This window comes from Crocodylus porosus, unplaced genomic scaffold (assembly GCF_001723895.1).
Source record: "Crocodylus porosus isolate Cpor-Errol unplaced genomic scaffold, CroPor_comp1, whole genome shotgun sequence".
NCBI classification, from domain to species: domain Eukaryota; kingdom Metazoa; phylum Chordata; order Crocodylia; family Crocodylidae; genus Crocodylus; species Crocodylus porosus.
This window is the reverse complement of record NW_017728904.1, coordinates 1,168,507-1,193,100: the sequence shown is the minus strand read 5'-3', so window position 1 is coordinate 1,193,100 and position 24,594 is coordinate 1,168,507. Positions and strand designations below refer to the sequence as shown.

Below are 24,594 nucleotides of genomic sequence, written 5' to 3'. Positions count from 1 at the left end.
TTGGGATCAGTTCCCCTCCCCCACCATCCTTAGCCAAACACCACTCCCAGAGCAGATAACCTGCAGGAATATAGCACCCAGGGAATGGCATTGTTCAAACGAGCATCCTCCCTCCCAGAAAGATCCAAGCTATGCCATTTAGCCTAGGCCAAAAGGGAGTTACCCAGTGCCACACTGGAAATCCAAACAAGACCCAGCTTTAAGCCAACTACTTCTCAGAGAAGAGAAACCTTCCCTCTCAGTGCCATACTGCAAACATGCTCGCAGACAACTGAAGTCTATAAGGGAGCTTTGTAGGAAGAGATTGTTAGTCCCCAAGGACGCAGTGGGCTGTCCCTGCACTGTACATGCGAGGGTGGGTCATCACCACTCTGCCCAGCTTGACAGCAGGAAAGCAGCCAAGTGGGGTAATTCTCACCAGCTGAGAGGAGCCCTTCCCATTTCTAACCCAGGTTTTAGCACCCTGACCACACTAACTATCATCAACTCCTATCACATTTCAAGTGTAGGCCAGTAGCTCATAGCACACAGTGAGCTGGCTTATTCAGACGACTTTGGGATCAAATCTATCCCCTTCTTATTAGATTACCAAAGCATGAAACTTCTTCCAAGAACAGTAAAGCTTTGATTTCAGTCACTCTAGCATAGAGCTGAAGCTAGAGGCTTCCAGAAGCCAGGGTATTAAGTCTTAGAAATTGGCATAAACATCACTCCAAGCACTGCTCTGATCCAGCCAAATCGCCATATGTAGAGGCTGAGCGCGCACAGAGTTGATTTTACCAAGGACACAGCTCTGCAAAAGGATTGCTATAATCCTCAGCCAGTCAAAGGTTACCAAAGCAGCTCCAAAAAGCAAAGCTGAGCCTCTTGCCCAGTATCTCTGGTACTGACTTTATCTGGACTGCGCCCCAACAGCGAGAGCACACAACTGAACCCAACAGAGCTGAAAGCCGACAAGCCTGGGGGCGGCACGCAGAAGCTGTGGCCTGCCCTTGAAGTCCCAGAACACCCTGCTTTCGGCCTGGAATGAGCTTCCCACAAGACAGAGCCGCTCTGAGCATTGGCTGCAGCAGGGAACCAAATTCCCATGTTCCATGCAGATTTTTCCAACCACAAACCAAGAGCTGGGATGAGTTAGCAGGGCTGCTATTCCTTCAGCTCAAGTTGCAAGGACTTGCTTTGAACTGAAAGCCCAAAGATTCCCTTATAAAGCCACCGCAGGCCGGGAGCATAGCAGCCTTGCGATCTCGTACTGGGAAGGGCCTGGGAGCCCAGTAAAGCCACCAGCTCTGAAAAAGGAGCTGGAAACAGCCTCCCCCACCCAGAGCTGCCAGCTCAGCAACATCCCAAGCCCTGCCAGTAAGATCCAAAGGGGCAATTCGATGAGCAGCCAAGATAAGAGCACCGCCAGGCCGGTGGAAGCCACAGCTCATCCGGGGAGGGGCTGGCACGCCTCTTCCCAAACCGCAAGCAGCACCAGGGCCTCCCCCATGACGCCTGCAACAAGGGTGCTATCCTCACCCGGACCCCCGGCCACCCCCTGGCACCCAACAAGGCAGCCACGTCAGGGCATGGGGACCCCAGGCTGGGGAGGGCAACGGGGGGGGAGGGGCCACTGGCCGGCACCGACCCTGGCACCGCCCCAGGGGGGGAAGTGCTTCCGCAGAGCCAAACTTGCTGCTTCATTTCCTGCAGTGCAGCGGAAGAGCTGCCCCCCCGCCCCCGGCCTCCACCCTGACACCCCCACGTGGGAGCGGAGCCCACGCCCCAGGACGCCGTGCCCTGCCCTGCGCGGGGGGGGGGCACGGGACACACCGCGTTAGGTAGCAGCTCCCCTGCCGGGCCCCGCTCCCGATCGCGACCCCGCTCCGTTTTCCCCCCTCCGCACAAGGCTCCAATCCCGCGCCCTCCCGCGGACCCCGATCCTCCCCTCCGCGGCCGCTCCGGGCCACACCTGCTCGCGGTTGTGGCGCTCGGCCTCCACCTCACGCTGCAGGCGGTCCGCGCGCTCCTCGGCGTCGTCCGCCTGCTGCTGCAGCACCTGGATCTTGCGCTTTACCGCCTCGATCGTAGTAGCCCCGGCCATGACTGCACCCCCGCTCTACTCCCGCGCCCGCGCTACTCAGCCGCTTCCGCCCGGCCCCGCCCTGAAATACCGGAACCGCCCCCTACCTGGGAAGTGACCTCACTTCCTCCTGCAGCGAAAGGACCCGGATGAGAGCCGCCCTGCCCCGCCCGGTTGCCATGGTTACCGGGCGGTGCATCCCTCGCTGCCCTGGCTGCACAGCGGCGCTGGCGCCCCCTAGGGGGGCCCCGGGGCCGAACACAGGCCCCTAGGGTGGACCTGGGCCCCGTGAACTGGGGGTAACCCTGAGGACCCCAACAGTGGGACCTACCCTGCAACCCCCCCCCCGCGCACCCCGAGATGGGAGTGGAGCCCCCAAACATTGGGGAGCTGCCCTCTACCCCGAATCCGCCACCCTGCCTGACCGCAGTCCCTTGCTGCACACCCCGGGGTGGGAGCGGAGCCACAGGGGCTGCAGCATCTCAGAGCCACCAACAAACCTCTCCTGTGTCCATGGGCCGGGGCACAGGAGCCACACGTGGGCTCCCGAGTTGTCTCTCCACAGCCCCTCAAGTCCCAGCCACCCCTCAGTACCCACACAGGCCATGAGGAAGACACCCCCCCGCAAAGTCCCCAGGCTCAGGGCTCACAAACCCCCTGATGCGGCCAATGCGTGTATCAGTTCCCGTGTCCAGGGACGCCCTGACCCTGTGCAGGAGCCCATATACATATATGGGTATGAGGACCAAACGCCTCATCGCCACTTCCTACAACGACATCATCCGTTTCTGCCGGCTCAGCTCGGCATTCCATTAGGCTGAGCTCACGCAGCCCGCGTCTCCCACGCCTTCCCCGGCAGGACGGCAGACATCCTGCTCGAGACGGGACTGTCCAGAGATAAAGCAAGGAGCCCGTTTTCTAGGTTAACTGCATAGGTAACTGGGTTACTCATTGGCACTGCGTGATTCAGCCTGCCGCACCGCCTGGGTCTGCAATGCCAGAGTCGGGAGCTCTGCTCAGCTGAGGCAAAGCAAATGGCCTCTTACTTAGTACCTCAGCCCCTGACCTGGAAGGCCAGGCCCAGTAGAGAGGGGGCTGTCAGGGCCTGGGCTCCAGTTCCCTGATGTTCTCCCACCTTTACCACTGGGTACAGGGTAGAGCAGTCTTGGGGTGGCTCTGACCTGTGCCATCTGGCAGTGGTCTTTGGAGGACTCTCCACCAGCTGAAAGCTGCTGAAGTTCCTTGGCCCGAGCCTACCCACCCAGTTCTGCCCCCAACCAGCTGTGGGAAAACACATGAGAAATGTATCGCAATGCCTGACTCATTCCACAGGGTTGTGAACCAGCTGCCAGCTCGGGAATGAGTTGCGGGGCCAGCAGTGCTGCTAGGTACCATAACTGTATCAACAGTGCTGCAATATCTGGTGTCCTTCTTAGCCCGCACTCCAGTCATGCAACTGGAGGAGAACTGCACCTTTCACATAAAAAACAAAAAGTTCCAGTCCTCGGGAAAAGGCCCCAAATGGGAATCCTCAAGGCTCAGGAGCTGGAGGCAAACACCAAAGACCCCCAAAGGGGTGATTGCTAAGGCTCCCATGACACATGAGTCACTCTCATGATTCCTGGAGCCCGCACTAGACTTTTTCCCTGGTTGTGGGCAGGGCTGGGTTCTCAGCGGGGACAAAGTAGTGTCAGGGAAGCCACGGCAGTTTACACTAGCTGAGAATCTGGCCACGGTCACTAGAGACCAGGGCAGCTGGAAGCAAAAGGATCTGGAACTTGTAACAGATCTCCTAATCCAGTGCCTTCCCCTTCAAGAGTCACATTTTTTCCACTGTAATTTGTGGCTTCCAAGTCCTGGGCTCTAAATGCCCCAGGACAGGATATCTTTGGTCTTCCCCCGTATGCATGTCCAAAAGCACCCTAGCTGTAGCCAGCCCTGAGTCCTCTTCAGATGTCTCTGCTCTCAGAGGCACAGAGCTGGGAACAGCTTAACTTTAAGTAGCCTTCCTCTGTTCTATGGATTTTGCAGAGAAGCTGGTTTTCAACACGACCAAGGGCACTGACTGCTTTCCCTCACAACAAACCTATTATGCGCAGCCTGTGCATTTGCGCTTAAAAATGAAAAGTTCCTTAGCAGACACCTTAGCCCCAGAACCCTGCAGCTGCTGCTGCCACATTGCTGCTTGCACAAGGCCACACACATTTGCCCTAGTATCTCCTGTGCCTCCTCCACAATGTGCCAGGGCTGTATCCAAGCTGTACTGTTCAGCTAGGCCCATGCAGTTTTGCACAAGGACAGCCTGAAATCAATTCCAAAGCAGCCCAGATGAGGTTCATTTGTGCAGAGAAATGTCCAGGCACAAACAAAGCCACTAACGGGCAGATCTAATCTGATGTGACTGCATCCACCCATTGCTTTCCTGGTATTGCGTTTCAGAGGGACTGAAGTCAATCCATGTGCAGAGGGACTCAAAGGAACTGCCCTTTTTCTGTGAGGTCAAACCCAGCTGTACTTTGTAGGGTCCAAGTCCTGGAGCCTTTACCCCATCCCCACTCAGGGAAAACCCCACTTGCCTGAGCTCAGACCAGTCCCTAAACTAGCCCCATGTTGCTGCTGCCGTTCACACTGACAACCAGCCCCTGAAAATCCAGAGCCGGCGGGCTGTGCAGACCCGAGGGAGGACCAGGATTCCTTTCCCCAGTGCATCTGTCCATTCTGATTCCCTCCTGCCAGGCAGACACAGCATTCTCCCATCCCCTGCCTGTGTCACAGACAACAGCAGCGCAGAGGACAGAGCCCTGCACAGCTGGTTCACTTGTGATGATTACTCACACCCTGCAGGTCTCTGGACAGACTGTGCGAAGCCCTCACCAGGCCTGATCAGACCCTCCAATTACCTGACTCTTGCCAGCCTCGCCAGGCCCTGCAATGAGCCTGTTCTATTAGTTGAAGTCTGCTGGCCATCCCCAGGATATTCATGCAGATCGAGGTTCTCCCGAGGGTGTGTGCCAGGTGCAACCCTCCCCCCACTCCGCTCCCTGTGGGCAGTGGGGCAGAGACGCATGCACTCGGGCCATACTGACCAGCATCATCCAGGCCAGAGCAGCACAGCCAATCAGGCCAAGCATGTGGTGGGGTGAGGGACTATCTGGCCTGGACTGTTCATGCTAACCGGCTAGTGCCAGCGAAGAGAGGTCTTGGGCCCAGCTGCTGCAATCCAGGAACTCAGACAGGAAGGGAAAGGAGCAGAGGGGAAGCAAAGAGAAGCAGGAGGAGGGGAAGGAAACCCCAGCACCCAACTGAACAGGGAAGCCTCAGCTTCCTGGCTGCACCCTGATGAAGCTGGGTGCTTGGCTAGTGTGGAGGCTGAGAGGAGCGCACTGAGGCTGATCGCATCCGTCAGGGCCATATTGGACTAGGCCTGATGGAGGAAGCTCAGAGCAAAGAAACCTCCCCCAACTCAGAGGCCAAGGAGATGAGGATTCCTGTTCACGCACCTATTGCACCAGTGTGGGGCACTGCGAGAGCACTCCTGGGGCCAGCTCTGCCCTCTCCTAACCTGGAGCCAGGTCTCTGAGGCTACCCTGCATTTTTGGTCCTAGTGCCAGATTTAACAGAAGTGGATGGGTCCCCACCTCCAGCTGCCCTGTGATGCAGCCTTGAGTCTCAGCACTGGGATGGGAAGCCGGCAAGGCCCCTACTCTGCTTACTGGTTGCAGGTGACACACTTTGTCCTCCTGGCTCCAACCCTGATGGAGATCCCTGGGCACCGTCTCCCAGGGGCTCATGTTCCCACCACAGCAGGGGAAGCGGGTGCTATTACAGGGTGCTGAAAGCTCTGTCATCCCTCACATATCTGTGGATGATAAATATGGACAGATAAACCCCTTCTAATTCCCCACAGCAGCTGCAAGGGGCTCTGACAGCCCTTAGCTGCATGATGGATGGGCAAGCGGGTGGCTGGGGCACAGCCCCGCGCAGCTTGTGCCATTGTTTTCCTGGAAACCGTGGCCAACAATAGCAGCCCTGTGCAGTTGTCGAGGTGGCCGCCGTGCTTTCATCCCCCAGCCGGCTGACAAGGCTTTTTATGTCTGTGGATCCCAGCTCCTGACCCAAACCATCCTAGCACGGGTGACTCATGGAGGCCGAATGCTGCTGATGAGCTGTTCCTGACCTGTCTCCTGGGCTTGGAGCTCAAGGACAGGGGCTTCCCAGTGGTAACACCCTGTAGTCCTTGTGCCCCCACCCTGGTATCACTCCTGTCACTGTGCTGAGCCCCTGAGCATGGCTCTGTGGAAGCTGCTTCCACCACACCAACAGAAACCCTCCAGGGGCTTGTAGCTGCTCCCTGCAACTCAGCTTTCTGGGCCAGAAGTAGGGCAGGCTGTGGGTAGGAAGAACCCAGCTCAGAGAGTCTCCTCGCATGCCCCAGTTGCTGCTGCAGTGAGGCACAGAAAACCAGTGCACAAAGCTTTCTCTGCCCTGCTGCTCTGAACACGAGCACAAGTCATTGGGGACGTCCTGTTCTGACTAACCCCTGCACCCACCCATGCTCACACTTTTACCCCTGCATGCATTGGGGAGCACCACAGAGACTTTTTAGATAGGCTCTGTGCTGGAGAGACAGGTCCACTGATAGCCCTGAGGACAGGGCGGGGGCAGCATGGACAGTAGCAACAATGGCCCCCAGTGCCAGGCTCCCCCTTGACCCCCACTCCCTCTGGTGTCACCAGACTCTTGGCCATGCATGAGCCTGGCCAGGATCCTCTGGTCTACTAGGACCTGGGCTGAGACCTGAGGCCATGGGCTAAACATTGGAGTGGCTGGCTGCCAGTGACTCAGAGCTTCCCCTCCCTGGAACCTGAATCCTAAGTAACCTCCCCACTAAGGCATGAACAGACCAGAGCCAGGCTTCCCTCTTGACTCACTTCCCCGCTCCCAGCACAGAGTCCGGAGCCTGGCAGGACTGAAGCTGGGATGGACCCTTGCCAGCTCTGATGACGTTCTCCCTGTTCTCAAGGGATGCTTTGTGTTCTGGGGCTGGGCACGAATGCCACTGTCCCAGGGATGCACCGCCTGGCTCCAGACAGTCGTGCAAATCAGGGGCAAGGGATGAAGCCAGACTCAGCATCCTCTCCCTGCAGAACTGACCTCCCCGGCTGCCTGCCCCTTCTCTCATCACCACCTTAGAGTAATTTAGCCAAGCCAAGTCCAGTGACAGCAGAAAGGCCTCTGCACATGCTCTGGGTCATCCATTTCCCAGGTACATGCATGAGAGCACACATGCACACACACCAGCACACATATGAACAGGCATTGTGGATGCAGATTCCTCGATGCACAGACATGCACCCTAGCACATACAGGGATGACCCTTCACACTCGTCCACCTCTCACTGCCTGGCCTGAGGAGTTGCCACCCACTCATCCTATCCCCCAGACTCAGCTGCAAGCCTCAGAGCAGAGACAATCCCTGAGGGCACAGGGCAGGCTGGGCCTCTGTGAGGTGGTGGCTGCAGTCCCAGGGTGAGGACCTCCTAGGGGAAGGTGACCCATGCTGCTTGCTTGCTCCCCCCTGCAGATGCCAGGGGTGACATCCCATCGGCATGAGCTGTGCTGCCCAAAGCAGCGCTTGGGTGTCATCCCTATCTGCCACCAGCACAGGGTGAGCTCCTCCGGTGTCAACCTGAAACCCAAGCTGTGCTTGAATAGCCAGGTATGCAGGCAGCCTATTAATACCCACACACGCTGTGCTGGCAGGCAGCCGACATGCAAACTAAGGGACGGGGAGTGGGGAGGGTGAGCTACGGACCCAGGTCCTTGGGGGACAGTATCTGCAGGGTAAGGGCAAAGCTCAGGGAATTCCCCTGGGGCTCCTAGGCTAGCCCCTAGCCCAGCCCTACCCTGTCTGATGTGAGGAGATGCAGCCAGGCTTCCCCCCCACTTCCAGAACAGCCTGGGCAGCTGGGTACAAGCGAGAGCAACCCCAAGGCTGCTCCAACTTATACTTGGGCTGTGTGGGTCCCAGCCAGGCCTGGAAGCATAGAGACCACATGCGTGTATGATGGGGGATGCATGCGCCTGCATGATCTGCTTATGCGTGAAAGCATCTGTGCATGTGCCCCTCTGCGCTGCGCCCCACTATACGTACACCAGCCCTGCCATACGTACATCGGCTGCCTTCTTCTCCGCCAGTTCCAGCTTCTCCTGGGCATCCTTCAGAGCCTCCAAGTATTTGTCCAGCTCGTCCTCAGTCCCCTTCAGCTTCTTCTGCATGGCTGCCAGCTCATCCTCCAGCTGCAAAGGCAGGAGCAAGGGGTCACATTGTTGCAGATGCCCAGGACCTGGGCAAACCTGGCTGCCTCAACTTGCTGCCACAACCCTTGGGGTGCCAGAGCCTGGGCAAAGTTCCCCCAGCAGCCAAGGGCCGGCTACACAGAGCCTCACTCATATCCCCCTAGCTCCCCACCAGATGCAGGGATGTTTTGGGGACCTTGGTGCTGCAGGGCTGGGCTTGAGTCTTCACCTCGCTGTGGGGATCTGGGGCCCATCCAACCTTACACTAGTATACGCAAGAGCAGTGCAGTGCCCCTGGCCTGCACCTGGCTCTCCTTGTGCATGTGTGCAGTGGGACAAGCTGCTTAAGGAGCTCCCACCACCTACCCAGCTTCTCCCGAGCCCATGATGGCTCTGTTTCTCCTGAGAGCTGGATGAGGCCCCACTTGGACCAAAACCTCTGACTGCTGTTTAAAAGGAAGGGCGGGTTTGCAGCCCCAGGCATGAACAGGCGAGGAATGAAGCCCTATGACCTTGAAGCAAGGCAGCTGAAGGAGGAAACCTCCCATCTGGGGTTCAGAGGAGGAGGATGAATGGAGTCAGTGCTCTGTAGATGCCCCTCAGGAGGGAAGACACCCTGGGAGCCCCAACTCGTGATGCTCAAGACTGCCTGGGAGCAGGAGTCCATGCAGCACCCTTCTCTTTTACAAAGCCAGACTCAGCTCTAACAGGAATGGGCAGGAGCTGAGGAACCCTGAGCCCCCCACCAGGCAAGAGCCAGTCACACCGTGGAGGAGCTGCTGGACTGGATAGACAGCTGCATGGGGCTCCCTGAGCAGCTGCCTTGGACCAGGCAAGATCCCCTGGCTGCCAGGAGCAGGGCAGGGAGTGCCAGATCTCTGGCACGGGCAGGAGGGAGAAAGCTGTCCGGGCTGGTGCTGGCTGCCCTCGCCCACCTGTTTGCTTCTCTCCTCTGCCTGCTTCTGCTCAGTCTCAGCCTGCTCTGCCCGGTCCAGGGCATTCTCCTTGTCCAGCTTCAGCATCTGCATCTTCTTCTTGATGGCCTCCATCTTCGCTGCAGGGTTCGGGTGCCTCTGCCCTCAGGGACAAGCAGACGGCGGTCTGGGGTTTGGGCTGCCGAGTGCTGGGCACGTCCCCACCCGGCTGTTTTATCCCAGCGCCCCTGCCAGCTGGCGCTGGCCTTTACCTTTCTTGGGCCATGCCGCCTCCCTGCACTCCCAAAATGTCTCTGGTTGGGTCCCATTGTTCCAGTCCCTGCCCCGGGCATGGGGGGGGATGCCTACTTCATGACTTCATGGGCAGGGCCATATTTGGGCTCCCGTGGGACAGCTGGGAGCTGGTTATAAAAAGCACAGGTGGGGGGTGAGAGAAGGGGGGCTCTGCTTTGTTCCAGCGGGATTGTTTTCACCCCCCTGCAACAGAACACCCAGGGCTATTTTCACACGGTAAGACAGAGAACGTGCCTGCCCACGCCAGCCCCGACAGCAGGGCCTGCAGCCTGCACCCAGCCCAGACGCCTGGGTCCTAGTCCCGCCTCTGCAGCTGATGGGCTGTCATTTGCAAGGCCTGCTTGGGAACCTGTACCCATAGCCGGGCACCCAGGCAGCCCTGGGCACAATGTGCATGGAAACTTTGGGTCAAGGCTATTCTGGTCCTGCTGCCCCAGGGGACATGCCAGGGATGGGATCCGATCCTGGGGCCCGATCCTGCTCTCCCTGGCTGGAGCAGGGTCCCTTTGCTCAGCCTCCATGTAACCATGCAGGGTGCAGGCACTGGAGTGGTGGGGTGGTAAAATGCCCTCCCCAAAGCCAATCTCTTGCTCCTGCCCCTTGTTCAGCACCACCAGGGCCTGATACCAGGGAGCCTGGCAGCTCATGGGCTCTGTCGCCATTCGGTGGAGATCTGCCTTGTCCCTCCATGGGGCCAGGACCAGTGAGATCAGAGCTCCCCCAATCGGCCTCTGTGCTGGGGGCTCTGGGGCTGTGGAAAGAAGGGACCAGGGGAGCTGTGGGAAAGGAGTCCCTCAAGCTAGGAAAAGGGGGAGATGCATAGAGGCCTGACGGGAGGCTCCCAGGAGAGTAATGCATCTGTATTAGGGTCATATGGAAAAGGGCCTGCTTTAGTTGGGGGTCATAGTTTCATAGTAGATAGTGTCAGGAAGGACCTGAACAGATCATTTAGCCTGACCCCCTGCCACAGGGAGGAATGAATGCTGGATTCACAAGACCCCAGACAGGTGATCGTCCAACCTCCTCTTGAATTTTCCCAAGGTAGGGGCGAGGACCACTTCCCTGGGAAGTTGGTTCCAGATTTTGGCTACCCTCACTGTAAAAAATTGCCTTCTGATCTCTAACCTAAACCTATTCTCCATCAGCTTATTACCATTGTTCCTTGTCACCCCAGGTGGTGCTGGGGAGAAAAGGGATCTACCTATTTGCTGTTGCTCTCCCCTGATGAGTTTGTAGGTCCCCCCTCAGCCTCTTCTTGCTGAGGCTGAACAGGTTCAGGTCCCTCAGCCTCTCCTCGTAGGGCCTGTCCTGCTGCCCTCTCACCAAGTGGGTGGCCCTCCTCTGAACCCTCTCCAGGCTGGCCACATCCCTCTTGAAGTGCGGTGCCCAGAACTGGACGCGGTACTCCAACTGTGGCCTGACCAATGTCACATAGAGGGGGAGGATCACCCCTCTGGACCGGTTTGAGATGCAGCTTTGGATGCATGACAAGGTATGGCAGGCCTTGCTGGCTGAGGTCTGGCATTGGCAGCTCATGTTCATCCTGGAGTCAATAATGACTCCAGGATCCCTTTCCGCCTCTGTGCTTTCAAGGAGGGAACTCCCCAGCCTGTATGTATGCTGGATTCCTTCTCTCCAGGTACAACACCCTGCATTTGTCTACATTGAACCCCATCCTATTCTCATCTGCCCACTTTTGTAGTCTTTCTAAATCTATTTGCAGCCTCTCTCTCCCTTCAAGTGTGTCCACCTCACCCCACATCTTAATGTCATCAGCAAACTTGGACAATGTGCTTTCCACCCCCTCATCCAAGTCACTGATGAAGATGTTAAACAGTGCAGGCCTGGGGACCTAGCCATGGAGGAACCCAATGCTCACATCTCGCCAGGTTGAGTACAACCCATCCACCACTACTCTCTGAGTGCACCTCATCCGCCAATTTTTACCCATCCAACTGTGTAGACATCAATGCCACAGTCAATTTATTGATGAGGATGGAGTGAGAGACAGTGCCAAAGGCCTTCTTAAAGTCTAGAAAGACTATGTCCACGGCAACACCATCATCCAAGGATTTAGTTACTTGGTCATAAAAGGCAATCAGGGTGGTCAGGCAGGATCTGCCTTTGATGAACCCATGCTGATTGCCCCTGAGCATGATCTCCCCTGCTGCCCCCCACAGATGCGCTCCTTGATGATTCTCTCCAAGATCTTCCTAAGCACCAAGGTGAGACTTACAGGCCTATAGTTACCTGGGTGCTCCCTCCTCCCTTTCTTGAAAATTGGGACCACATTAGCCAGTTTCTAATCCTCCAGCACCTGGCCAGATGACCACAAATGCTCATACAGCCGGGCCAATGACCCTTGCCAGCTCCCTCAACACCCTTGGATAGAGGGCATCTGGACTTGCTGATTTAAAAATATCTAGTCCTTCCAGAAGATCCCTAACTACATCTGTGCTAACTGAAGGCCTGACAGAGCTATCCCCGAGATTGTCCCCACCTCTGGTAGATGGGATGTCCCGGTCCCTGTGCAAGAAAACAGATGCAAAGAAACTGTTAAAAATATCAGCTTTCTTGTCTGGCGTAGGCACAAGATTACAGTTTGCATCTTGCAGGGGCCCTACATTGCCTGGTGCCCTCTTGCTCCCAATGTATTTGAAAAAGCACTTTTTGTTGTCCTTAATCCTGGACACTAGCCTGAGTGAGCTCCATCTCTGCCTTGGCCTTCCTAATAGCCCTCCTACACTCACGGGCTGAGGAGGAGTACTCCTCCTTGGTGATAGCTCCTCAGCTGTAACTGATGATAGGGTTCTGGGTCCGGACTGCTCTGTCTGCAGCTCCAAGGCTCCCCCGTCCCCTCCTCCCTGCCCCGTCCACGGCCCTGGCACTTCGGGGCTGTTACTTGAGCTGCTCCAGATCTTGGCCCAGACTTCGAAGATGTGGCTGGAGAAATAGGAGCAAATCCCAGGGGCCAGCTCAGGAATTCACAGCACTCCGTGAAGACAAACTGGGAAGGGCCCAAGCCCCTGACCCTGACCGAAGGGGTGGGGGGGAGGAGAGAAGGCAGCTGGCAGGCTGCCTTGCCCATGACCCACCAGTGTGGGACCGGCCCCCACCCAGGGTCCGTGGCCTGGCCCCAGCTCAAGCAGGGGCACAGGGCTGGCAGTGGGTGTCCCAGCTCTGGCTTGCTCAGCTGTTTGTCTGTCCAGCGAGATGCACCAACACCTTAGATAACTGCTTGGCACTTGGGCGAGCCCCCCTGGCACAACACCCCCATGGGGACTGGGCACATAGCCATGTTTATTCAAAGCCAAGCTCATTCCATTCCTGACACTGATAGCTGACAGCTGGCGCGTGGGACATGACCGCCATCCCAGCCATCCGCCCACATGCCCCAGGGTGCAGGAGACCCTGCCCGGCTTGTGCCCATGGAAGGGGCAGCAGGTGTCCTGCCCTGTTTGAAGGGGGCCAGAGATCATAGCGCCCTCCCCTACCCCCAACCAAGCTGCCGTGCATGAGGCAGTGCGGTGTGAGGACAGGGACACCCTGGGAAGGTGGGTGAGAACCCTGGGGCTGGCTGCTCCCAGCCCCGCAGTGCAGAGCCTCGTGCCTGGACAACCTTGAGACGTCAGCCTCACCCAGACCCCAGCCCAGTGAGGGCCACGGCCCACCTGCCTGGTTGCTTGGGCCCAGTTGGAGCTAGGGAGACACAGCTCAGTGCGTGGGGTGGAAACGCTTTATTGCAGCAGCAGATTCCGGGGCAGAGGCCAGGGGGGTGGAAGCAGGTGCATCTTGGGGAGGCGGGTGCCGAGGGGCCCTGGCGCTGTAAGAATATGTTTGATATTTAGTTGGCTTTCCAATAAAACAACCTAATATCAAACATATCAGACAGAGGCAGGTGGGCAGGCAGGTGGCAGCACGGACACCCTGCAAGAGAAGAGAGAAGGAGGGTGTGAGGGACCAGGGAGACATGCCCACCCCTGCCACAGCCCCATTCCCTGCCCAGGGCCCCTGCCAGGTGCCAGTGCAGAACGGGCTGGGGAAGGAAAGCTGTATCCACCCCCTCTGCTGCCCCGGCCTGGCTGACAGCCCTCTTCCCCTGCCCCCTCTCTACCCTGCACCTTCTCCAGCCCCAAACAGCCCAGCTCACCTGCCCCGAAACACACACACCCTGCTGAGCTCCAAGTCCATGCAGCATGCAGGTGCATGATGACAGGCAGACCTGGAGCCTGTATCAGAACTGGGGACTGAAAGCCCCACAACCAGTTTGGGCTGGGTGAGCCCCTAGGTACCAGGAAGATGCCTGTACCCTGTGGCACCTAGTCCTGGGGGCTTGGCCACTCCCTGGTGCAGCCCTTGGGAGCCTGGACCTTACCCCTGCTGCTGCCAGAGCCTGGCGTGGATCCCATGGGAAGGCAGGGCCACCCCAGCGTGGGCTGAGCCTCTTCAAGCCCTGCTCTGTTTGGCAGGCCAGAGGCAGCAGGCAGGCGGCTGGGCGCTCCCACGCGGTCCTGCCTGTGTCGCACGCAGCGTTGGTTTATAAAGGCACTGGCTGTGCCCGGCAGGGGGGCTCGGCCCCACACACGTGTCCTTGTTCCCATTATCCCCCTGTGCCCTTGGAGCCCAATCAGCCCTAATCAATGTGGTCGATCGGGCCGCGTGGCTGCCCGCTGCCCCCAGGCACAGGCCTCGCTCTGGTGCTCAGCCGTGGATACTGTGAGCACCGGCTGTTAGATGGCCCCTGTCCCTTGCCGCAGCACTGGGGAGCACCGAGGGCCCCAGGGGCAGGAGCAAGAGTGGTGGGTGGGGTGTGGGAGGGCTGAACCTTGCATGTAGCTAGAACAGGGCTGTGTCCCATGGGCCTGAGCAGGGAGGGCGGCCCCCTGCCTTGTTCCATCCCCAGAACCCGCAGCAGCACCAACCCCCTTTCCTGGCACCTGGGGGCCTAAGCGGCCCCCACCCTGCATGACCTGCCCCAGGGACAGTCTCTACACAGTGCTGGGCACAAGTCAGGGCAGAATCAGGCCTGCAGCATTGGCATAGGGCCCTGAGTCAGTTCCTACCCAGTGTCCTGCTCCCCAGTGGCCCTGCCCTGCCCTGAGTCAATTCCTCCCCAGTGTCCCGTTCTCCGATGGCCCTGCCCTGTCCTGCCCTGCCCTGCTGGGAGCGGCTGGCGCGGATAACGATCATAATGAGCAGTGATTGAGGAGGGGCAGCCCTGCCTGCCCACCTCTGGGCAGGCGTGTACCCCAGTCTTCTGCTTGTCTGTGCTCTACTGTGGGTTGAGCAAGCCCTGGAAAACCAGCTGTGCTCCACCCCAGAGCCAGCTTCACCATAGGAGCAGACCTCAGGTGTCTCTAGCATTCACATGGGCTGGGTCTGTCTGGTTCACTGCTGGCAGTAATCCAGGTGTGGAGCTGGCTGGGCAGAGGCATCACAGCTCAGAGTCCAAGGGAGCTGAGTGGGGGGGGGTGTCCCCTAGGCCTGCCCCTCCAGGGAGCTCCCTGCATTTCATGGGGTCTTGGCCCCCCCTTTCCCTACCCCCACCTGGCCATTACCCCTCCCCCACCCAGCTCATTGATTCCTCTGCCCTAATGATGGAGTTTTCCCTGCAGCAGGACATGCTCCTTCTCTTGCTGACCTTGGGAACAGGACAGATGGCCCAGGGTGGAGCCAGCGCTAATGGAGCTGCACAGCAGCCCCCAGCTACTCCCTCCTCAGTCCACAGCTCTGTGGGGCACCCATGCCCCCCCCTCCACTGCAGCATGGAGCTCTGCTGGGCATGGCTGGGCCTTGCCTTCCCCCCCCACCCCGCTATATCTGGGGGGGGGCCCTCAGTGCCAGCCATCAGGGTAGGTGCAGGACAAAAAACACTGTGATGGGCATAGCTAGGAGTATTTGCCCCCCAAGTAGGAGCACACAGCTCCCTGTGCCCCAGGCCTGTGCAGAGCTGCTGGGCTGTGCCTGGCTGCAGAGAGGCAAGAGGTGAGGGTAACAAGGGCAGGTGCAGTATGCGGTGGGTCTGAGGCAGCTTGGTGCCCTGGACCCGGGAGTGTGCAGCCAGCAGCTGACATGATGTGAGCAGACAAGCTCTGTAATGAAGGGCCATGGTGGAGGGGGCCAGCCCCATCCTGTCAATAACTGGAGCCAGGCTGCACTGATGGCCCCTCAGGCAGGGAGGCTCCAAGGTTAGGTGGAAGGAGCAGGGGAGGTGGGCAGCAATGGGACTGGGTGGGAGGGTAGGACCCCAAACTCCAGTCTGTGAGTGCAGGAAACCAAGAAGCTCCTTCCCCCCTGGGAAAGCCCTGCCCTCTGCCCTGCCTTCCCTCTATCCCCAACAGAGCAGCAGCTGGGGCAGAATTGGGCCTGGGTGGAAGTTGCCCCTGTGCCCTGATCCTGGCTGCCACCCACACACCTGGCTGAGAAAAACTGGTCACAGAGCAAGGGCGTTGCTGTATGTAAGGGCCCAGCAGGACAGGGGGAAGCCAGGCTGGGGCTCCAGGAAGGGAGTGAGCACTCAAGGGCACTGGCACCAGGGAGCATGGGTGGCCTCTGCCCATTGGCATCTGCCCTTTGGGCTGAGCAGCTGCGCTCCCACGAGGACCAGCCTGCTCCAGGGGCTCCTGGAGTGGAGACGCACCCCCAATATGGAGTGTGTGAGCAGGTGCGGTGGCTGCGCAGACGGTGGCGCCGGGCTGGCCCACATGTGGTCCAGGACACAGTTGTGTTTTGCACATGTGTATGTTGCAGAGGAGAGTCGTGTTGTGAGAGGGTTAGGGGTGGACAGGGCAAGTGTGCAGTACATTGCGGTGCCCAGTTCAGGGCACCCCTACCTGTCCTGCCTGGCATCTCCATTGTGGTCAGTGCCCCCAAGCTCCAGGGACATGCAGGGCCGTGGCACTGGGGGCAGGTCTGGAACGGGACCAGGCTGGGCACGGGCCAGGCTGGGCTTCTTCACAGTGCCAGAGCAGGTGTGTGCTGGGTCAGAGACTGTGTGTGCCAGGGTCCATGCCCCTGCCATGTCAGCATGTGCAGGAGGGAAGGCAGGTTTGCATGTGCTGGGCACATGTGGATATGTGTACGTCTGTGTGCAAACCTGCCTGTGCCCTCCAGGAACTCCTGCTCAGGTCTTCTCTACCAACCACTGATGCTCTTTTGGGTGGCTCAGGCCAGCTGGGGCTGACAGATGGGATGCTCCCATCAGCAATCAGGGACCAGAGAGCTCAGCCCCAGCTCAGTCCGGTTTGAGGCAGGAATCAGGAAGCCCTGGAGCAGCAGCTCTGAACCAAGTGCGGTGGGGATCTGCTGGGGGCAGGTTCAAGCCCTGGGAGCAAAGCAACATAGGCCACAGAACTGAGGAGCCTCCTGGCCCTGATTTAATGATAATTAGCTGACACATTCATGACAAGACAGAGGAGTGATGGGATCTCTCTGAGCATCTGACTGCATTGTCCATAGCTGCTCCTGGTTCATAGGGCACGGCTTGGCTCTGATGAGCGAGGGGGAAGCGCTGGGATGTGATGAAGGCTGTGGATCTGGAGGCAGTGTGTGTGGAGGGGTGCAAATGGACACCCCCACACCTGTGAATGCAGTGCCTGAGCCCTTGGGCAGCCTGCCTTGCCACTGCTGTCACTCTGCCCAGTCTGTGCCCCTCTGATCCCTGCTGTGACAGGGCCCCCAGGAAGGCACCTCCTGCTGCCTGCCCCAGTATGACTCCACGCACGCAGCCGGCACTGGGAGGGGGTTTCTTGGGCGCTCAGAGCCTCTCCATGTAGAAGGCCCAGCCAAGCTGTGCCAGCTCCTGTTGATGCTGCAGCTGTTCTTGCTGGAGCAGGGAGTACAAGGCTGCACGCCGCACCTGGCAGGAGAGCACCACAGCACCAGGATCAGAGCCCCTTCCTGAGAGCTAGGCTTGAGTCTGAGCCCCTGGGTCAGGACCTCCCCAGCCCTGGCCTGGGCCTCACTACCCTTACCAGCACGAGCTCCTTGCTGGCGAGGCGCAGCTCCTCTGCAAGGCCACGGCGGAGCTGCCGCCAGCCTGCGACCAGGGACCGCTGCTCCTGCTGTACCCACTGCAGTGCCTGCTGCCGCTCCTGCTCCCACCTGCCAGCCAGAGTGAAGGTACTGAGTGGGGGCACCTGGCTGGGCATCAGGGAGTGCCCCTGCAGCCCAGGCAAAGCTGAGAGGTGACCAAGAAGCCTGTGGAATATCTCTTTTACCTGCTGGTGTGAGCAGCTGCCCAACCCCAGCAGGGCCAGGCCTTGGCTGAAGGGAGAATGGGGAACAAGCCCCAGGGAGGGGGGCACCCAACCCTCTGGGCCTGCCCTGCACAGGGCCCTGCGCTAGGCTGGGCTGAGCTACTCCCAGTGATGTGAGCCTGGGACTGTTCTGATGTCCTCATGGTTGCAGTTCACACCGCAGGAACTGAGGGCTGTTGCCAGTGGGCAGCTGATGGTAAAAAAAGTCCTCTGGACCCCCTTGCAGGAGCCCAGAAACAGTTCAGATGTTGCTGCCCCTGGCGGGGGGTGGGTCCAGCCTGGCGGCTGCTGCCATTGCAATGGGCAACTGGCACCGTGACGACATCAACTAAAACACGTGGATGGGAAGTCTTCTTGGTGTTTGTGCACGGTGGTCTTCATGCAGTTAAAAGGCTAAAAGGTTAAAAGCCTAAAACTGCAAGGGGGGCCACCACTGGGTAGGGCAACCAGCACCTTAAAAACACCAATACAGTATGGGGCACAACTAAGGAGAAAACAGGGCGTGTTTGTGCAGGGTCACAGGGTCAAAACGAGCGCTCCCTCAGGGGACACTGAGCAGAGCACCTCAGAGAGAGCCCACTGGCTCGTGAACTTGGAGAGCTTGCCGGCGGCTACTGCTCAGCGGTACTTCGCCCGGAGACCCGCGCAAAGGACACTGAGGAAACATGCCCCGAGGTTGCCTTCCTGGCCGGAGCCTCCTTCCTGGATAGCCAGATGACAAGCTTGGCCAGAGCCAGGAGGTTGACCAGGAGGTCCCAGGCCTTGGTGGGGCAATGGATGGGGTGTGCATAAATTATAAGGTGAGGGGAGTAGCGCAACCGGAACTTGAGAAGCAAGTTCTGGAGGAGGTGCAGGGTCTGCAGTCTGGCCACTTGATAACAAGGTGCAGCAGAGTCTCCCTCTCGGTACAGAATGGGCACTGGTCGGAGACCGGTTCAGGCCACTGCTGCCAGCTAGGTGAGTGGGACTGCACTGCAACAGCCCCTGGCAGGAGACAGCGTTCAGAGCCCCTTTACCTTTGCACCAGCTTCTTGTAGTCCTCCAGCTTTGCCAGCAGCTAGAATCAAAGCAGCAGTCAGTGGGAACCTGCCCCACGCCCAGCTCAAACCACCAGCCCAGTCCCTGCAGTGCCTTAGGAAGAGTGGAGCTGGTGATGAACCATTCAGGTGTCCCAGTTTGGCAGTGGTCACTGCCAGGGGGGTGAGTGGTGGGCTGGGGCAACGGCAGGATGCCCCTGAGCAGGCTGGAGCATGGCCAGGATGCAGGGGCCCCTACATAAGCAAAGGTAATGGTTTGATACCTGCTGTAGCTCTAGCTGGAAAACACCTGCGGGCCTCAAGCTCTGGGCAGCAGCTGGCCCAGAACTGGCCTGGTAAGAGCAGGCCCCAGCCCCTCCACTTGCAGGGGGCCCAGGAAGATGCCCTAGCAGACCCTCCCCCACCCCAGGGATACCAGGCAAGCCTCTTGCGGGGAGTGCCTCTGCTCCTCTCCCCTGGCTGCTGTGCAACAGCTGTAGTACCCAAGCTGTGCATGCTCACAGGGATTTGGGCTTCCCTCCACTCTTCTTCCTGCCCCTGCCCACCTCCTCCTCCTTCAGGATCTGTTGGAGCATAGAGACAGGCCTGCTCCTGGCCCTTTTCCCAGGTGCCATTGCCAGGGCAGGTGCAGGCTCCATGTTCCTGCCCTGTCTGTTACTGTTTGCATCCTGTCACCATGGCAGCTACAACCCGGTAACAAAGACAAATGCCCTGATTGGACTGTCCTAGTTGCCTTGGAGGCAGTGGGAGGGCAGGTCAGAGGTTAGCACCCACATGGCTGAGTATGCAAGGGCATCCATAACAGTACCATCCCCAGCACCCTGGCCTGCCCACTCAGCCCCATCACTTCATGCGTGCTGGAAGCAGCTCCGTGTCCCCTGGCTCAGCCTGGACCTCCAAGCCTATCCCACACTTTGCAGGCAGTCAGCCCTGGGGACACTTCCAGTAAAGGTAGGAACTGAATTGGGGTCCAGGCTACAGGAGCCTGCAACACAGGAGTACGTGTAGAGGGATGATGTTGGAGGTCACGCCCTGCCGCACCAGTTTATTGTTTATACCCTCACCTGCTTTGGTCCATGTTAGTGAAGGGAGTGAGCTGTCCCTGACAGCTGTGGAGGCAGCAGGCTGAGCCTCTTTGACCTGGCTGGCACAGCTGGCCAATACCCCAAGCTTCCAGTACAAGGAATAACTCAGAATGAGGGCTGGGCACAAAAGGCCCTGGCAATCCCCAGCTCTTCCTACTTCCCAGGTGAAACAAGGGCAAGAAGGAACATTGGGAAAGGCCTTGTGGCCCCCTTTGTGCTCTCTGCCCACACGCTCCCACCCAGCTGATGAATTCATCACCCCACAGCTCTCACCATCCAGAACAGAGCATAGCAGGCGGCTCCTGGGGAAGGCTCCACACAGACACCAACTCTGGAGGACCATTGGTTTATTAAACAGCGATTTAAAAAGAGGGGGAGCACGCACGCATGGCAGCTGGAGGCACCACGTCCTGCTCACACCAGGGTGAGGAGGGGCCACTGGCCCAGCCCAGGGGACTGGCAGATAGCAAATGCTGCACTGAGTCCCTGCCAAGAGAGGGTTTCAAACTTCCAGGCGTTGCAGCTCCCTGTTGCTGCAGGCCATCCCGGCCCCTAAGACCTGCAGGAAGGGCTCCTGTGGCAATGTCACACAGTGTGGCACAAGCAAGGAGGGCAGCCCTCAGCTGGGCAGGCTGTGCTGGAAGCAGGTTTCCACTCTGCTGTAAAGAACAGTCTGGGGTGGAAGAGAGAACGGGCAGCAGCCAGGCCCTGGCCCTGCCAAGGGAACAGGCCACCCCCAGCTCCAGAGCAGACACGGAACTATTTACAATGATTTACTTGGTACACCAGGAACCAAGTCTTTGGAGAACCCAAGGAATACATAAGCACAATCAGCTGATGGGCAAGGGGATTGGCCACAGGCCCCTGTTGCAGTAGAGAACCAGGAGGAGAAGCATTTCCCCTTTGGAAAGAACAGGTCCAGAGAGCCCCATGCCTGCACAGACACGACAGATGGAGGATCAGCCCTGCCGGCCATCTCTGGGAGTGAGGGCATGGGCAGAGGCAAGCACTGACTCAGATCATCTCATAAATAAGCTAAAGCTAATCAAGTGGTCTATGCACAAGGCTAGCACCTGCAAAGCCACTAGCTGAGAAAAGGAACAAGTCTGAAATCTCTTCGGAGCCCATGCAGGGGGCTGGTCACCTTCAGCTCTGCAGCCAGCCTGCTGCTTTGGAAGGAGCTTCCTGGCCAGGGGACAGGCTTCCCCCACCCAGACACAGCTTCCATGGAGCCACCCGTGACATCCAACACCACGTGGCAGGGAGTGATCCCAGAGCCCTGCAGCCTCCCTGCTGCTAGGACACCACAGTACCCTGCCTGGAGAGGAGCTCTCTTCATGGCAGGTCCCGGGAGCTCACAGGGTGCTCTCCAGTGTGTTGTAGTTGTCCTTGAAGCTCTTCAGCTCCAGGAAGTGTTTGGCACGTTTGCTCTTCTGGCTGGAAGGCAGGTAGGTGACCTGAATGGTCGCAGGGTTGGAGACCTCAGGTGAAAGCGTGAGGTCCTTGGCTGCCGACTGGTGCTGCCGCTGGCTGCTGCCTCCTCGTGCCTTGATGCTGTGGAAGAAGAGAGACATGACTGAATCCAGGAATGTGGCAGCCCTCCCTGGGGCAGGTGCCTGCTCAACTGGCCCCCACAAAGGGACAGCTTGGGGCTCTGCTGTTTCCCCACATGCAGCCTAACATCTTTCTTTGTACTGGACAGACAGGTTTGGTGTCTGGTACCACTGATGTTGAGAAACAAGCACTTTGCTCTCAGGGCCCTGGAGCCCCTGGCACTGGCCTGGCTGTGGGAGAAGCCTGGCAGGCCACTGCTACCCAAGTAGCATTAATGGCTCTAACACTTAGATCACAAGAAGCATGAGGGGACATAATGTAAGCTTAAGTAATGGGCACAGGCTCTGTGGATCCCCTTTCCTGTTGTGCAGAGCAAGGCTCAGAGAGTGTCATGTCCCCCCTACCTCCGCCTCTTGTCTACCAGGGACCAGTGAGACTCACACATTTGCTAGCTCAGTCAAGGCTTCCTGGTACTTCAGATACTCAGTCTTCCCAAAGACCTGGGCACAAACAGAAGAGCTCCTCAGAGATCCTGTCCACTGGCTGGGTTCCGCCCAGGGCAGGAGCGGAACAAAGAGCAGGCATAAGCAATGCTGCCAGGGCAGCAGCTGGCTCCACTGAGATCCACCCCAGGCCTGCGCTTACCCCCGTGCCGTAGCGGGCGCTGTCATACCCGTCCAGCAGGGTGTCCACCAAGGTCTTGCGGATGCCTTTGAAGGGAGTGCTGGAGTTCCTCAGCTCCAGCAAGTAGGCCCGGAAGCTCTTCCCTATTAAGGCCTTGGGGTATCTGCCATCTGCATAAAACGGGATGTCTGGAAAACCAACAGGCACGATGACAGGCAGGGCACCGGGCAGCACACCCAAGTGCTCCTGCAACCTCTGAAGCAGCTCCTGCTGCCTGCCCTGGAGAGTAACTGCAGATCACATGCTGCCACCTTGATGGGGGATTCCCAGCTCCTCTGCAGTACATGTGAGCCCAGCTCACGGAGCAACAGAAGCACAGGCAGATCCCTGGTTGGAGCGCAGAGCTCAGCCTGGCTCCACCAGGACTCTTGGGGCAGAGGCTGGAAGAGACCGGAGGGTCAACTTAGCCATGATAAACCCCCCGGTGAGCTCCCTGATCTGCCTCTGCTGGAGCCCTGTACAGCGCAGACAATGAGTCAGGTTTGGGAAGGCCTGCACCTCGCTCAAGAGGAGTTTCAGCCACAGCAGGCAGAAACAGCAGGTAATCTGAAAGTTTTCCTTAAGCATCAGAGACCAGGTGTCTCAGCCTGGATCTGGCCAACCTGCGAAAAACCCTTTCAGGAAGGTTCCCAATGGCTTTCTTGCAACTGTCACACTGCATATACACCAAGAGTGACCACATTTAGAGCAAATGATTCCCCAGCAATTCTGCCGCCTTGTCTCCTGCCTTTTGCTCAACCTCAGTAAAGGAACTAATCCATCTGCTCAAGACAGTTTCACTGCATGTCTGGTTGGTCCCACTGCCAGCTAGTCCTGTGCTAGTGTAGACGGTCCTAAGTCTTATGCAGCAGCACAGACCCCTACCCCATCTGCCTGGGATCCCCTCCCACATAGGCAAGAAGAGAGGGAGGGGGATCAGCTGCAAACCACAGACTGAGAACATTCTGGCCACTCCTGGACTCCTCACCCAGCAGTGCTCTCTCTTACCTGAAGTTCTGATTGCATCCAGTGCCTTCATGCGGTACAAGTAGTTATAGCAACCTAGGAAAGAGAAAACACAAACTGATGGCTCCACATGGTTTGGAGAGAAACGGGACATGCTCACAACTGTGCACGGGTACAACAGCACTGCAACAGCTGCCAATCGCCCTGTTGGAGCCTTTCCTGGTGCAGTGAGGACAGCCCCCAACTACAAGGCTAATCTGTGCAGGCAGCATGACTGGTAACTGACTCTCCATCTCCTCCGTGTGGCAGCTGATGCACAGGCTCAGAGTGTCAGATTAGGGCTGGCCCAGAGCCATGTTCTCCTTGGGTCACATGCTCTGCAAGCCTCCCTCAGACTAGGAGCCAGAGTCCACACAGAGAAGGCAGGCTGCAATCTGCTCCTTTGTGGGAGACTGGGAGGAACCCGGGGGCTACCCTGGTTAGTCTCTGCAATGGTATTGCTTGCCCCTAAGTATAGGATCAAGGGCCTAGGGGAAAGCAGGCACGTTGTAGGGGAGGACCCGGACCCTCCTCCACCCCTCCATTCCCCCAGGAAGAAGGGAGGTGTAGTACATTGGCTGCCAGAGGTCTCTAGCTGCAGGAGCCTGGCATCATCTTCGGCCAGCAGCTGTGGCTCATATTTAATGTCCTGTACTCTGGACAGTCGAACGTCAATCTCCTCTTTCAGGTCCTGTCCAGAAAAGAACACAAAGCACCCTGTGTTTAGAGCCCACCCTCCTTCCCAAAGGGCCTCCTGGCATGAGCAAACCAGTATGCTAGAATCATTTCACCCAGCACTACCACAAAGCATTGGGGGAGGCTGGGGTTTTCTAGCAATTATGAAGAAGCAGAAAATAAAGTCCCCCCTATGCAAAGAGAAGTTGGAGGAAAGCTGTCAGTTTATTTAGCCCTCAGACCCAACAAAAAGCGTCATGGATTTTCATGCTACCCAGGGGCGGGGTGTCTGGTTTAAGGTTCATCTAAAGACACGCACCACTGGGAGAGAGGATTCCCATGCACGCAGCTGGAGCCCTGGGCATCTCTGTAGCTAACCAGAGAGCAGAGCTGCTCCTCAAGCCATCCAAACCATTCCCTGCAGCCTCTGTGACCCCGGGGGCCCAGGGGCTACCCCTGCCCATCCCCACTCAGCCTGTGAGATGCAGCAGAGACAAACACCCACATCTCATTGCACCAACTATCTTTCACCTCCCCCGCATGAGAGACCCTGTGAAGGGAAGAGTCACCCCTCCTCCCCCTAGCCGCACCCACCTTGGGAGCATGCTGCCCGACCGGCACATGGGGACCGCGGCGGGACTTCATGGCAAAGCGCATGATCTGCCTCTTCACAAAGATGAACAGCAGCACAAACACCTGGGCCGGGCGGGAGACAGACCATAA

The 24,594-nt window shown here is 58.3% G+C and overlaps 4 protein-coding genes across 20 annotated transcripts in view; all 4 read right to left on the bottom strand.

Annotated features, from left to right (window-relative positions):
* Positions 1 to 9,449, bottom strand: part of TPM3 (tropomyosin 3) — a 25,656-nt gene extending 16,207 nt beyond the window's left edge. For 3 of the 17 annotated variants that reach the window (XM_019556830.1, XM_019556831.1, XM_019556832.1), the window contains exons 1-2: positions 9,301 to 9,446; positions 8,240 to 8,365 (exon numbers count right to left, since the gene is read on the bottom strand). In XM_019556830.1, the coding sequence (XP_019412375.1) occupies positions 8,240 to 8,365; positions 9,301 to 9,414 (240 nt within the window). In that variant the 5' untranslated portion in view covers positions 9,415 to 9,446. Of the gene's footprint in view, positions 1 to 1,954; positions 2,154 to 8,239; positions 8,366 to 9,300 lie in introns of those variants that run through there. The other 14 variants (XM_019556841.1, XM_019556836.1, XM_019556839.1 and 11 more) reach the window with 8 other exon arrangements.
* The window catches only part of LOC109324773 (mothers against decapentaplegic homolog 6-like), a 165,330-nt gene that overhangs the window by 80,224 nt on the left and 60,512 nt on the right, over positions 1 to 24,594 (bottom strand). The window lies entirely within an intron of this gene.
* On the bottom strand, positions 7,186 to 24,594 carry CUNH1orf43 (chromosome unknown C1orf43 homolog). Its single transcript, XM_019556843.1, has 8 exons — positions 24,466 to 24,594; positions 23,770 to 23,887; positions 23,200 to 23,253; positions 22,174 to 22,340; positions 21,970 to 22,028; positions 20,784 to 21,528; positions 18,222 to 18,227; positions 7,186 to 7,202 (listed from the first exon to the last, which is right to left on the bottom strand). Exons 1-6 carry the CDS (start codon positions 24,526 to 24,528, stop codon positions 21,330 to 21,332), a joined length of 660 nt encoding a protein of 219 aa, XP_019412388.1. The 5' UTR covers positions 24,529 to 24,594; the 3' UTR covers positions 7,186 to 7,202; positions 18,222 to 18,227; positions 20,784 to 21,329.
* On the bottom strand, positions 16,945 to 19,747 carry CUNH1orf189 (chromosome unknown C1orf189 homolog). The gene is made up of 4 exons (XM_019556846.1): positions 19,435 to 19,747; positions 18,869 to 18,909; positions 17,568 to 17,697; positions 16,945 to 17,452 (listed from the first exon to the last, which is right to left on the bottom strand). Exons 1-4 carry the CDS (start codon positions 19,525 to 19,527, stop codon positions 17,351 to 17,353), a joined length of 366 nt encoding a protein of 121 aa, XP_019412391.1. The 5' UTR covers positions 19,528 to 19,747; the 3' UTR covers positions 16,945 to 17,350.

Excerpts from the sequence above, each read along its gene's own strand:
- CUNH1orf189 (XM_019556846.1), bottom strand. The coding sequence starts at position 19,527 with ATGGAGCCTGCACCTGCCCTGGCAATGGCACCTGGGAAAAGGGCCAGG. Across the intron at positions 18,910-19,434 it reads AGATCCTGAAGGAGGAGGAG|CTGCTGGCAAAGCTGGAGGA; the intron begins GTGGGCAGGGGC and ends CTTTGATTCTAG. Across the intron at positions 17,698-18,868 it reads TACAAGAAGCTGGTGCAAAG|GTGGGAGCAGGAGCGGCAGC; the intron begins GTAAAGGGGCTC and ends TCTGGCTGGCAG.
- CUNH1orf43 (XM_019556843.1), bottom strand. The coding sequence starts at position 24,528 with ATGCGCTTTGCCATGAAGTCCCGCCGCGGTCCCCATGTGCCGGTCGGG. Across the intron at positions 23,888-24,465 it reads TCGGGCAGCATGCTCCCAAG|GACCTGAAAGAGGAGATTGA; the intron begins GTGGGTGCGGCT and ends TTTTCTGGACAG. Across the intron at positions 22,029-22,173 it reads GCGCCCGCTACGGCACGGGG|GTCTTTGGGAAGACTGAGTA; the intron begins GTAAGCGCAGGC and ends GTTTGTGCCCAG.